Source organism: Bacillus rossius, chromosome 18 (assembly GCF_032445375.1).
Source record: "Bacillus rossius redtenbacheri isolate Brsri chromosome 18, Brsri_v3, whole genome shotgun sequence".
Classification (NCBI taxonomy): Eukaryota; Metazoa; Arthropoda; class Insecta; order Phasmatodea; family Bacillidae; genus Bacillus; species Bacillus rossius.
The window spans coordinates 1,833,640-1,849,116 of record NC_086345.1 but is presented as its reverse complement, the minus strand read 5'-3'; the positions used below and the strand labels follow the sequence as shown (position 1 = coordinate 1,849,116).

Below are 15,477 nucleotides of genomic sequence, written 5' to 3'. Positions count from 1 at the left end.
GATTTTTTTCAACGGCATTTATAATTTCTAAACGCTCTTTAATGGTTTTAACCTCTTTTGTAGGCCAATACATATCAATGAACCTTTACAAATTTCACACGTGCATTAGAGTTAAATGCGTAAAGCTAATTTACCGTAAAAAAAGAAAATCTCGCGCATATACGGCCGGCCACGGAAACGCTAGGATGAACAATTTCGTCTATGTTTCTCGCAGGATTTCACTGCCGCTAAATAGAAACGTGTTTACGTTGGGCTAGTATGTACAGTATATCGACCACGGTTATATTGTTGTGTCGATTATCGCAAAAAGCAAGAACTATCGTGCGAGCGTTAGCTTTCGTCTGTTGTTTTATCGAAGTTGGTGAACCTGTTAGCAACAGCGTCATGCTCACTTTATTCGTTTTCTTTTAGTAATGGCCGCCATATGTAAATATTGGTATTGCGTGTCGTGTAGACACGCGTAAACTGGAATATTTCTCGGGAATTTGAATGTGAAATCGGTAAAAAGCCTGTAAAGTTCAACCCGTTAAACCGGGTTAAAAAATATTCGTAAACGATGGAAGCGGGATTTTTTTAACATTGTTCTTGCGGGATTTTTTCGGGACCACGGACATTGAACAATAAAACCGGGAAATTCTACAATGCGGGAACGAATAAACGAGGTTTCACTGTACTTCATAATAATAAGGTTTTCAGCCACCTACTCAGTCGCTGTACAGTAGATGACTGTGGAACCAAAATGAAATACTGGTCTCAGGAGAGACCAAGGATTGCACCATGACGTAACTTTCGGCTAATCACAGCACAGTATGAAACACTCCCTCCAACACCAGTGTTTGGTACTTAGTGTGAACTTTTGTATATAGAACTGTGTTGTGAGTTGACTTTGTGGCACTTGTACCGGGCCAAGTGATAGAGACAGTTTAAATATCCCGCGCCCAAGCTTTTTACAGTTGGCACCATGAAGGAACACTGCAAGTGATGGCGTCCATAAACCGTGAGAGTGGTATCCCTGCAGTGAGAAACAAAATCAGGTTTCGTTTCGATCGGCATGATGGCAGTAGGTCGCAATGGTGCGGGCTGATGCTATCTTGTAATTTATGTTGCATCATCGGTTAAAAACTTCTTGATACAGTCCACATATATTTATCAACATTAACAACCAGCCAATCACAGAACAAATTACAATACATGAAAAAATCCTGTACACACATAATCTGGGGCTTTCCTTGATCTGACTTTTCAAATCAACCTCAAAATCGGGGACTCCCAAAATATTTTCTCATGCTAGTTGCTCTGTCTCTGTCTTACACTGGATGCATCATTATCGTTTTATCACCTCGGCGTCACTGTGTCGATGCACGCCTTTCTTTCTCACTATAACTACCACGCAACTGGCTCACATAATTTTAACATCCCACAGACTAAATGACAAAAGAAAAAATACGTTACAGGGCATTTGCGCATATTAACAAAATATTTAAAGCTTAAAAACCATTTTAAAACACATAAAAACGTAATTATTTACGTAGAATTCAGTCAATTTACAGTTGCATACATGGCTGTTTCATAATTAAACAAATAGGCTTAAACAATACACAAATATTAGAAACGGTAATTAATTCAGAGAATACATTAATAAAACATAAGCAAACATAAATATTAACATGGAAAACAATTATAAACGGTAAAATATTATCATAAAAGTTATTTGAAAAGATTCATTGTAAGTTTCAATGATTTATCACATGTACCTCAGTTAGGTTATGATGCCTGAAAATTATTTAAACAACTTACATACTGTATTACAGTTAAAACATATTATTCATAAAAACTTAAAGAAAAATTGGGGAAGGCACTGTCCTGTAATGCTACAGTGTGAACCATTCAAAACACAGCACATTTGCCATTTCAACTTGAAAACCAACTATTATTTGTATTATATTCATAAAATGGACCATAAGTGATGAAAAAATACACATACATAGACTACAACACCAAAGAACACAAATACTCCACTGAGATGACAATTAAGAGGAGTAAACATCATAGTTTCAACAATGTATCAATCAATTATCACAATCGATCTAACACCATGTGATACAGTAGCTGCTTTTTGTTTGTGAGTGTGTGTGTGTGTGTGTGTATTTCTATGAAGAAACAGACATTGTTACTCTGACGTCGACCGGGGCTACGCCCTCCCTAAGCCCGATGTGCCTCATGTCTCCCGCTTGCAGGCCCCCTCCTCCCACCACCACCCTCTATGACCCGGGCGTAATGTATGTGTGTGTGCATGTCGGCCCGCGCCCACCGGTGTGACGTCAGTGCTTCGCTCCCGAACGATGCCGAGCGAGGACGAACCTTCCTGAGGCGGACTTTATTTTAATATTAAATTAGTTATGTAATTTTATTGTTTTCAGCCAGTAGGCTAATTTAATTAAGGGTTTATGTATGTTCATTCCTTTTCCGGTGGCACGCTTTATTTAAATACATGGTGACAGCCGTTGGCCAGATGTGAGTGTTGGACCCGCCTCGAGGGCTCGCTGGAAGGCAGTCGGTCGCCGTCGCTGCCTGAGGCGCCCGTCGTCTGCAACTCTCCACTGTTACTGATTCGCGTCCATCTGGCTCTTTAATTTGTATAAATCATTTTCTTTAACTTCAGGACTTACCTCGGGCAGTAGTCTGTTTTATTTAAGTTTCATTTAATGAACATATTAGTGTATTTTGTGTGCATGGCCACGTGGGGAGAAGACTGAGGCACGTGGGCCACATTCGAGAGCCTACCTTATTGTGTGTTTTAAAAAATAGCGTGACCACCACTGAGAGGGGATGTAATTACGTGTTTTTATTTATACTGGAGGAAAATGGCCTCGCCACACACTGGCGACGTCACGGCCCTGAGAATAGAGTAGCCGAGTCCGCATAACCGTAACACATGTGGTGGCACGCTAGGCATAAAGCCAAGTACATATATCCGAAAATCTGTACGTCCTTTGCGAAAGCAAATGAAAAATATATTTTAAAAATGTAAATAATAACAGTTTAAGATTCTAGATGAAATTAGCAAAAATTGTGTTTATAATATTGCTGAACAAAAATACAATATTTACCTGACTACAATAAACAACGAAAACTCAAGAATTTAAATATTAGCAGGTTGTGGAAAATACGGCGAATAGGAACTGAACAGAAATCTTGATTGATTAGGTTAGGTTTAATTTAGTTACGTTAGATGCCTAATTAAAAAGAAAATATTTATTTGATAATTTAAATTTACCAACAAATATTTTCCATATGATTGTCGTAGCTGACTTAACCTTACCAACCTTTCACTTAAGTATTATTTGTCTAATTTTCCAGAAGTTTTTACATGATGTGAAAAAAAAATTTTTTTAAGTTGGATGTTGATTTTTATTCCTAATATTCAAATTCTATAATCGTATTCATGATTAAATTAGTATTTGTATTTAATTAAAATTTAAAAAAATAATGATATTTTCACAGGCCTAGTTAGAACTTAAATTAATGCGATGAAATGTATACCCTACAAGCAATCTTATGTTCATTAGTTTTCTAAGGGCTTCTAAATTCACATTTATTTACTAAAAATTGTGTCTCAATATACTGGCAATGATAATGATCACAGAAAGACTGGATTACGTTCCGAAAGTGAATGAAGTACGAACAATGCAGTAATGGTTGCCATAGAGAAAAATGTAGCATAAACATTTGAGATTATTAAAAAAAACCTGGTCCAAAATCGTTACAAAATGTAATATAAAAGAACTAAAACAAATTTTAAAAAAATTTGTTGAGGATACCTCCAAGAGAATTCTCGTCAAATTTTACAGCTCTAGAAATCATTGTCTCCAAGCTATGTAAACTTCACCAAACTAACTATCTCCATTAATATAAATAACATGCATATTAAATCTATAAATAGGATGATAATTACTAGCAAAGTAAAATCTGTAAGCTCCAATACCAATTTAAATCCATAGTTTTTTTTCTAATTTTTGTTCTGACAGCAAAAAAATTTTTGTCAAAGGTGTTGGAACAATAATTATTTGAATCAAAAATTGTTACATTATCCTTAAAGTGATGAAGGGATGAGTTTAAAGCAGTGATGCCAGTTTCGCAAAGGCACTGTAAAAATAAAAAAATAATAATTTCGGACGATACGCATGACATGCGATACGACATGCCGCTCAAGTGGCCTTCATGAACACGTGCGCGAGTAGTGGCAGTGTTGCCCTTCACCAGGACGGCATGCCTGTGTCTCTGGTTGCTTTGGAAAAATGCACCAAGAGCCGACCATGAGCCCGAGCCAACCCGACCGGCCACTTCCTTCGGCTCACAACTCTCCCACCGGGTATGCCAAGTTCACGCGGCACAAAACAAGGCTGGCGACTCAGACAAACATACCCTTTTAGTACATCTAGCTAGTACATACTAGCCCTCAGAAATGGTATCCAAACATATATACACCCCGATGTACAACTCTTTCACTCATCTATAAAAATTCTAACCCACTTCCCGACAACCTACAATCTCAAAATTATGAAAGTAGGTACGTATATCTCGTCCAGTAACCGACGGGAAAATTCAGAGATACAGAGAAGTTGAAGTTTTTAATTTTAAACCCCTGAAAAAAATTAAAAACCAGTCAGGTGATCACAGTATTGTTGTAGACATGACAACACAGTCGTAGCAATGTTCATTTATTTGTAAGCCATGGCCATAGATTACAATAGTATGTGAACACAGAAAAAACTTTGCTTTCTCCTGTGAGCTATTTTTTGTTTTGCTGTGGAAAAGGATTCAAAAACATGGGTTTATAATTGATTATAAAGTTGTATATTTAGTGCATATGGCATTTCTTATTAATCTAACATGCATTTTATATTATGTTTACATTGCTAAAGAAAGCATGCATAGTACAATTCCTAACTCCATGACATAGATTCTGATTAAGGGTAATTTTAAAAGTTATGAATGAAAATGTTAGAAATTTTGCACACTAAAAATAAAAACGACTTGCATCCCGCTGCACGTTTCACGTAAATGTGTGAACGTACATAACGTTTAGCAGTGCTCGAAAAAAATATCACTTAATGATTTACATTTTGGCGGTTAAAAAGAAGAATGGAGCTCACACATCAAAGCCGAATTCAAACTCCATAAATTTACACCATAGTTGTCACGAATAATGCGGGGGAAAAAATTAATAAGCAAATTGTGTTTTCAGTTTTAATAAATTACTGTGATTATTCTGTTAATGCAGCATTATGATAATCAAAGAATTATATTATGTGAATTAAAATAAACTGTTGGTTGTTTAAGTATACGTTTAAAATATAGCAAAACATTTTGAAAAGTTTATTGGGTTAGGTTAGCTAAATTTAAAATACTGTAAAAAATATATATGAACTGTTTTTTCAGTGTGATGTTGTGGGCTAATCAAAGAATTATAGTTGTAAAATATACAATAATTATATTTTTGCAATGAAATAGATTTCAATCTAGAATATTCATTTCACATCAGAATACTCAAAACCTTTAAGAGCCCTAGCCCTCATCTAGTCATGCAATTGGTCCATTTAGACAATAAAATTGTAATTACAAGCATGTTAGTTTGCTTTCAAATATGGATACAACAACAATTTATTGTTAACTAAATAATTCTAAAAATTCTTTATGCCTAAAAACAAAAAAAAAAATGACAGCACACCAATTTATTGCACATAAGCCTTTATGCAGCTACGATTTGTTAAGCTATCCAATTGCAAACCAATTGACTTCAACTCCAGATCAGAGACCCCCTCCACAAACTAATAACTCCATAACTTAGGCACTGTTTTTCTCCAAATTCTTATGCATTTGTTAATAACCTATTTACACGTTAAATAACAATTAAAGTTAAATATAAACCCTAACTCTAATACTAACGATATTGTTAACATCGCTAGGCATAGCTCATGTCTCCAGTATCGCTTGGCATCACGGATTCTTGACGGCATTCCTACATTAACCTACTACAATATTTTATTGTAGATTATTCTTGATTCATGATATTATGTATAGATCTGGCAACTTCCCACACGTTTATTTGGCACAACCCGTCCGTTTAGTGAAGCTCGTGGCTACTAGCGATTCATAGAACATCTGCGAGACAAGTGATGCTAAGCGATCCTAGTGGGATGTGCTATACCTAGCTTTGTAAACAATGTTGTTAGTACAAGATTTTTGAGTTTTTATTCACTTTAATTGCTATTTCCGTGATGTGTATAATGTCATAATTGGAGTTAGGTAGATTACAAAAAAAAAAATCATTTCATTTTGTTCTTAGTCCTCTGACGTTTTGATAGCCAATTTTACCCACTCCTTAGATATTGCCTACACTGAAGGGCTACTGCAATATTCCTCCAAGCACCTGGGACGAACTAGAAGCTACCAAGTTGGTAGTTAAATAATTGGCGGTAGAACTATTGAGTTTTGATGGATCATCCAAAGTAGAGCTAACATTTGGTCTGGCTGAAGTTTTCCATAATAAGGACTTATTAAGCATCCACTAGGCAAGGAGACGATGATGTTGATTCTTTCAAAACCTTCTTCTAGTACAGAGACATGGAACTAGGCGTATGAGTCATGTTTAGTTCAAAGTTTTGTAACTTTCACTTGAGACATGTTAAGTTCATTGGAAATGAAGTATGTGATTCCATTCTCATTAACCGTAGGGTTGAACCTGATAAGAAAGAGGGCTTTGGTCCTTTTATAGATTGGTTTGGATATAGTTTTTAAAGTAGAAGTATTTTTAATACCAACCTTCAATGGTGTTTTCTTTCTGTTAAAATTGCGTTTGGTATCTGCATTCCTGTTGGAACTAGACTTACGTCAATGTTGCATTACGGTGAATCCTTCGCAGTGGACAGGCTGATAGTTGTGTAAGGTGATGGCTTCCAGCAGAACATGCTGAGCTGTAACTGGGTCAGGCGGAGCAGTTGCCAAGCTTACCCGGTCCCGGTGGTACAACCACGTCAACGTTTTTAAGTGCTTGACTATAGGATAAATTACTATCACTCTTGAAATTTAAGCATTGCATAGTTTGAAGCAGCTCATTCTTTATCTCAAATGTTTCAGATATAGTATCGATCGATAATGTTTACAAGATAAAATTGTCATTCTTCAAAATTATGTGATTCTGACTTAGGTGCAACTTGTGGAGATTTATCCATGTTACCTGTATCTTGAGAGATTGTTTTCTTACTAGCAGAATGAAACACTGTCACTTCTTGAGTTAAATCAGAAACAGAATCATCATTCGGGGGCACTGGAAACCCCAAAAACTCTTGTAGATCAAGCAGGGAAGAGTTAATAGTGAAAGATGGCAGATGATGAACATACACGTAGAAAAACAGAGCGGGCACACGCCTCACGTCCGTCAGTCACAAGAGTTGGTAGCTACTGAGCAGTTGGCACAAACGTTTTTAATGTTCTTTACTCGATAGGCCCAACAGAAACACTCGGGCCAATCTTTAGTCACAGTCCTGTGTATTCAAGAGCTAATCTCCCTATTGACTCCGTTGTCTAGGAACGAAGATACACTGGAAATAAATCCAGGTGGACCAGCACAGTACTTGATCCATTCAAACGATATAGCAATATTCAGTATATGATTGACTTTATAAAGTTTCATAGAAGTCAGAGCTCTGTAAACAAATATTTTCTTTCACTCATTTAAATAAACAAACTAAGATACAGTTTCTTCATGTCAAGCCAATCTTGTAAGCATTGACAAAAAAATTCATAAGTTTAATCTTTAATATTTTAATAACATTCGCAGGCTTTCACGGCCATTGTCTGAAGTAGCTTGGCTTCTGGGTTGTATCCATGTCCTAGGCCAATAATTCACAGACGTTTCGGTCGAAATTGCAGTCGCCATCATCAGGGAGCGGTTACCTACTGAGTAGGTAACCGCTCCCTGATGATGGCGACTGCAATGTCGACCGAAATAGTATTGGTGAATTATTGGCCTAGGACACGGCTACAACCCAGAAACCAAGCTACTTCAATATTGTTTTAAGTAAATACTGCATGGAACAATGCCACAGTGCATTTCCGGGAATGTTGCTGAAACATGTGACCAATGGTCTCCTGGTGTAATCACCTTCTCCAGCATGCCCAGGAAGATCACGCCTCCGATCCAGAACTGGATGCGCAGAAGGTCTCGCCACTGGCAGAACGACACGATCAGCCAGGCCACGCCGAACGCTACGTACACCAGGCACATGGCTCCGTAGAACTGAAACAACAGTCGTGAGTATTAAACCTACTGTGAACTTGGTTAAATACAAACAAATTAAGTTCCTTACGTTACTGTTTGGGCCTTCTTCAGGGATATGTCAAGGAAAACGATGGAGTTGAAAAACACAGAAAGAAGATCAAGGAGGAGTTGGGAAGAGCAAATAGTTAAAGGAGCACAGCAGAGAGGAGAATGGAACACATTTAAGGAGGGATGGTGGAGGACACAACCGCAGGCTGCAAGCAGTTGATGGTAATGAAGATGACAAACTTACTCCTTAAATTTTTATACTCAAAATAAATTTTTGCAACATATCTTGCTTTTTTTAAATTTCTGTCTCAACTACAGTAAAGAAGATCTCAGCCATCAAAGCTATATAAACCCCTATAATGTTCTCCCAGACATGGGTCAGTGCTGTGAGTAATAACTACTATGCCAAATATAAGCCGTATGTACATGTCTGCTTTTGCTGCCAGTGTTTTCCGAATTTGTATGACGAACCATCACTAAGAAAGAAAAAACAAACACACGTGTGTGCATGTGTGCGTTTGTGTGTGTGTGACAGAGAATGAAGGTGTTCATACGACCACTCATATGGCAACCTCACAAGGACAAAGGGTTAAGCGGAAAACTTTGTGAGTGACAGCTACGCTGAGACTACATCAATTGTAATGCGACTCTACGCTAGATCTTTCATTGTGACTATATGTTTTACCTCAGATTCTACCTTGATCCAGCTGATGGTGAATATGTTATGCATCCTCTCGGCTAATCTGCTTACTCACCGACAGCTTCGCCAAGACTTACTAAGTGCTAAGTGCATTTGTCATTTTTTGTTTTCATACTAACAAAAATATTAATGATTAACACTTTGAAATACAGTGGTAACTACAAGTACTTAGTGAACCAATTTTAGGGCATTTCAGAACATTTTAAAACACTTCTTTTAAAACATTTTTCCATCATAGGGTTGTGTTTATACAGTATTCAAAACTAAACATAGAAGACAGAGATTGATTGCTTGCAGGAAGAAGCCAATTTTAAAGTTAGAAAATTTGTACATGATTTAAGTGGGAAGTTTCCAAGTTTTTATACTTAATGTGTACTACGACTGAAGTGAGGCCAAAAAAAATGCAGTTCAGGAAAGGCTGCTGAAACAAAATTTTTTCATGTCTTTGAGCATTTTTTTGTGGCCAGTCTTTCAGTCGAGTTACTTTGTGGTGAACTGCGACACCCGTGAAACCAGCACCAATTACCGGAAGAAGCGGCCAGTCAGCTGCAGACAAATAGCCGTGACTTCCTTTCATCTCGATCTGCATGGTGCCTGTGTAGTTGGAAGCAGAAACCACCTGCACCAGCAGAGCGTACACTCCGTCCGCGGGGACCGTGTAGAGCGGGATACGCGTTTTACTCTCCTGTGGGCAAGAGACATGTGCAAAACCATTAGGTAACATGTGAACTTTACAGCAAAAAATGGTTATCAAAAAAAAAAATAATGTTAATATTTGGCTCGACTCAACAATTTGGCACTCACAGTGTTAATGGGATGCGCAGCTGACCTTGCCACCTCCTTAGGACTTCCAGGTTTCGACTTATCTTTGTCCTGCGCTTCGGGTTTCGCTCCGCTGGACGCTGGCGGCCCGCCGTTGTGGTTCGCCTGCACAACAGCAGGTGGACGCTCTGGTAAAACATTGGACTTGCACTTGGCAGGACTCGGGTTCGAAACCCAGTCCAGCCACCTACATTTGAGATTTACACTGTTTCCTGAAATAACCCGGCAAATGCTGGTATGGTTCCTGGCCTGCCCAAAGCAGGAATTTTTCAAAACGCTGGTCTCAAAAATACGCACAGAAAAAGATCTTTAATCTGGTAGTTTGAAACTATGGCCATGCCGGATTATTTAACGTCAATATAGTTTCAATGGGAATACCTAAGGAAAATAGTACACAATAAAATGATCACTATTTCATGAAATATATGTTTTATCAGACTGTATTTGAATAAGTTAGGTACATTTTTTTCAGAAACTTGTATTTTAAATTTATGATGATGGTAATGCGAAGATCAACATCTCGGAGCACTCAACACCATGAAGGATTCAAAACACAATAAAAAATAAATCAATAAATGTCACAATAAGCTTCTATAAGATTGTACAATGTATGTACACAGATGTAACATTGTGAAAAAGTGATGTGTAAAAGGCTAGAAAACAGGATTCCAGCCTTCAAAACAGGAGAGGCCTTATTTAGAGCTGGATTACAGAAGGTGTTGAACCAAAGAATGTCGGATAAAGGAGCGCCAAATGCATATCTTCAGATTAGCATAACTATTAAAAAATTTTCAACCCTGCAATGATGAATTATTACAATGTGAGTCAGAGGTTGCAGTAGAGATTTATTATTTCATTTACGGGCTCTACAACACACACGACTATCTTCTGACAATGCCATCTGAAATTGACTACGTATAAAAAATTTGGTCATTTCCTTCCTAAAATTCTGGTTACTTAATAATATACTTAAATATGTCAGTAAATGTAAATAATTCAACATAGAAATCATGGGAATATAAATACAAGGTGTTAGGGGTCATTCTACCCTTAAGATTAAAATGATTAGTTTACTTACCAGAATCATGTGATCAGTGCATTCATAAGGTGTAAATGTTGCATTGCTGGTAAACTCCACTGACTGTAAACAAAACAGGAGAACGTAATATCAATATTATTAGACATGCTTCAATGGTTATATCATTTCAAATATTGCAGTAGCTTTGCCAGTACAACACCCTGACTTTAAATAAAATACTTCAGCTTCTCACAAAAATAATGTACTCAAGATGTTAAAGCGAAAAATTAAAATGACTTTTAAAACTTTTAAAATTAAATACTTAGTATAATAGCATTTTCATAATGTAAATGCACCTATCCCACAATGAAATAAATTTCCGACACAACTCAAACTGACAAAAAGAGGTGGTGCTAGTGCTAACACTGGGCTTGTAATCCCCATGATCCACATATACAAATTCTCAGACTGGTCATCCTGATTAGGTTTTTTGCCATTTCTGAAATCACTATGGACAAATGCTGGGATCAGCATTCCCGTAATTTCTATTCAGCCAATTTCCCTGTTCTTCCTGTCCAATCTACAGACATACTTCAATATAATATACTACTCACTCAAACACACTTCAACAAACAAACAGAACTGACTAGAAAATATTTTCCTGCAGCGGCTCTCTTGCCATTTCAATTTAACAATGCATAACCAACATTGCCAGTCAAAAAAACACACACGTACGCACACACACATACACATGTGCACACACAGAGAGACAGAGACACAAACAGAGAGACAGACATGCGCGTGCGCACGCGCACACACACACAACATATATTTATATGTATATGTGTGTGTATGTATATATATATATATATATATATATATATATATATATATATATATATATAGAGAGAGAGGGGGGGGGGGAGAGAGAGGGAGAGAGAGAGAGTTTTAATTGAACACTGAAATAACACATTAAATATTGTGATCAGACAAAGGACTTAAGGTATTTTACTGTACTTAAAATTCGTACATAGTTGTCTATCGATTACATTTAATTTATGTTTGCAAAAATGAGGATTACTAACATAAAACAAATTTATAATTACAACAAATGCCAGAGTTAGGAAATAAAAAACAACTCATTATGACATTTTGTAAGCAATTGTTTAAACATCATTTGTATTTCAATTATTTAACTGAAAATAAATGTGTTTAATTTCTTAGCTTTAATAGTACTATTAGCAATAAATTTAAATGTTGTATAGACTAATATTTAATTTTGACAAATTTCATTATTATTTTTTTATTATTAGAGAAACAATTAAGTGTTCAAAATCTTACTTCATTTCACTAAATATTAAGAAATTTCCAGATTGGTATATGTTAAAAATGAGAAATTTTTATCCAAAATGTTACGTATCTAGCAAAGTCTAATACTGTTTGATGCCTATTATTATTATTATTTCACTGTGTACTACTTGTCTCTTGTATTAATAAATGTCAATGTTAAAACTGTATCACACCTATGTATATGTAACAATATTTTATTTTTCTTTTGGTTTTTTTTTCCCTGCATGCTGCCTACCACCTATGTTATGTCAGCTGTTGGTTGGCATGTTACAACTTAAAATAATTAATATAAAATAACTTCAGTGCATTTCAGTTCATCTCAACTTTTCAAAATCAGCTTCAGACAGACAGTCCACGCATCAACTGAACGCAACTTGATCACAGTCATTCATAAACTTGTTTCAACTAACAACATACTGAAACATCTGGTACTTACCATACGTTAAAGCTTTACTGATTAAAAGAAAACACTAACAAAGAATTCAAAAGTGCCTATATTACCTGGAAAAGGCAGCAGTGCTTCGCTGACGGCAATGAAAAATACGTTGCCAATTAAATGGAAATACACTTACCTATTCAACAAGTTAAAACTATTTTCAGATAACTACTTAATTTATGTGCTAAACATAATGATATTTAAAATGAACACTGGGGCACACAGAAAAAGAAGAGAAGTTAATTTTAAAATATTCAAGGTGGCAGCTACTTATTTAAGACAAAGACTCTGGAAAATAATGCCAAGGCTTAGGGTGTTTGCACATGCTCCAAGATATTATCAAACTCCGATAAAACCAAACTGCCTATCAGATATCTACATTTTCACATAAAAGAACAGTTTTTTTTTTTTATTCGTTGACAAGAGGAGAAATATATGGGCTGTGTTCAGTAGAGAACTGCATCTTCTCCATTTATTAGATCTCAAACTTTTACATTAGAAAAAAATATCAAGGACAGTTTTGTTTATATACAAAAATAAATTACACATTTTTACGTTTATCCACTGCTAAAAGTAAAATGTTTAAAAGACAGTTTCTACATTCTATTAGAAAAATTAAAAAGGATATCTTTCATATGACTAAACCAAAACTTCATTATATAGCGGAACCAACTATTATTCTACCTTCAAGCCATCAAAAAATGCATAGGAATTAATTTTTCTCAATAATATGGTTTCAAAATTCCAATAGAAAATACCCCCATTTAAAATATATTTACAAATGCAACTGTCTACATGTATGGTCATGGATTTTTATTGAAAATGTCATGCTTTTAATAATATATTTGGTTGGAAAAGAAGTAACCAAAATGAACACTTGACTATCACGTGTGATGAGTTTGAACACCAGCTATTAGCAAGAAGCACAAATGTCATCTGCTCATCTGCTCAGACACGCTGAAACATATGCGTAAGTGTCAACTTAAAGAGGGTTGGAACCAGTTCAGGTATTTATTTTACATTTACATTAACCAATGTTAAACTTGCAGAGTCTTTGAATAACTTAGTAATATTCACAAAATAAAAAATAATGCATATCATACATTTGGCATAATTATATGCCAAAGGTACCTTTTAAAATTTTTTATGCAATTCTATTTACCTACATACTTCAAGACAACATTTTACTTTTGTTCATGAAAATTTACACATCATGGTGCAGCTAGTAGCATTGCCTTAAAACCAAAAAGTGTTAGTTCTGTATTCAATTTAATTCTTCTTATTTGTACTTAACAAAAAAGATTACAATATAACTTTAGCACATAATTATGCAAAAAATGATTAAAAATACTGGATGTCCACAAAAGAATATCCCAGTTTCAAAGGTATAATATTCAAGTTTAATTTATACAATTTACAACCAATCATTCATTCAAGTGAAGGTAAACAAACCTAGTTTTTCTTGTAAATGTTCAAAATGTGCCCCTTTAGTTATATGACACGCATCCAACCTAAAGTCCGATTCTTCCCACACTTTGGTTAACAAATCAGGAATAATGGAAGCAATAGTCTCTTTAGTTCTGTGTCTCAACTTCGCAAATCATTAGGTAACAGCAGAACATAGACACAATCTTTTATAAAGCCCCAAAGAAAAATTTGCATGGCGTAATGTCAGGTGAACGTGGAGGCCAGTTAAAAAGAGCTCTGTCGTCTAGACCATTACGACCAATCCAACGGTCAGAGACTTCAACGTTCAACCACTCTCGTACAAAGAGATTCCAATGAGAAGGGGCTCCATCCTGTTGCCAAACAAAGTTTACAGGTTCACTCTCTACTAATTGGGGAAAGAGCCATTCTTTTATACATAGGTGATGCTGCAAGCGAGAAAATATTAAAGCAGTACTCGCACGTGAATTTATCTAAAACTGTTTGAGTTACTCTTTTACTTTAATTGTGACCTTGAACCAACACTCTACAACACTTACAGTTGATGCTATTAAAATTCATAAGAGGACAATCTCTTATGGACATTATGTACATTATTTTTCATTTAGTGATTACCAAGCTACTCAAAAAATTTACATTTAGTTTAACGTTAAAAACTATAAAAAAAAATTGGTTGTCTGTAAAATTGGTTTACGGATGATAGTTTAACGTGACAACGTCATCACAAAACATTGATGAAATGATTGCATACTTTTATGAATAAAATTGAATAATTTTTATTGAATTATCACTCTTTTGTATGGATACAAAGAAGGAGTGAAATGAAATCTACAATTTAATTGATAAATTTACTTTTATTTGCACTCATTAATTCAAATATGTTTATTACTTTAACGAAGAGATTATTTTAACTATAACTTTTATATATGTTTGCTATTTAACTTCTTCCAATCTGTGTTATTCTGTTAAGAATAGGATGATGATAGGAAAAGTAGGAAACGAATGGGATTGTTTCAAGTTTAATGTGCCTCGAAAAAGTCAAATTGATGGTTGTTCCAATTGAGTGGAAGAGAGATAGATGCGGCGCAATCGTACAATGAGTGTAACGGAACCCAGTGTAATGGGACAATGTGCTAACGGGACACTTTTTTGTGCGTGCAGCCGGCATTCATAGATTTATTAGACGTTGTCACGTCAAAAATTATTCGGAAGAGTGAGAATCATAGTAGGAAATGAAATAGAGTAATAATGATGTAAGGCATAGACAAACAAATGTTCTTACTTAGCAATTGATGCAGGAAAACAACAGTCCTTTCTCACATGAAAACTAGCTTGAACACACCACGGCGATTGAAACATAAACAAGATTCACA

The 15,477-nt window shown here is 35.6% G+C and overlaps 1 protein-coding gene across 1 annotated transcript in view; it reads right to left on the bottom strand.

The window, feature by feature from the left end:
• LOC134541252 (transmembrane protein 87A) overlaps positions 1-15,477 on the bottom strand; it is an 84,778-nt gene that overhangs the window by 53,545 nt on the left and 15,756 nt on the right. The window contains exons 4-7 of the mRNA XM_063384526.1: positions 10,933-10,995; positions 9,837-9,959; positions 9,559-9,717; positions 8,168-8,302 (exon numbers count right to left, since the gene is read on the bottom strand). Of these exons, the coding sequence (XP_063240596.1) occupies positions 8,168-8,302; positions 9,559-9,717; positions 9,837-9,959; positions 10,933-10,995 (480 nt within the window). The remainder of the gene's footprint in view (positions 1-8,167; positions 8,303-9,558; positions 9,718-9,836; positions 9,960-10,932; positions 10,996-15,477) is intronic.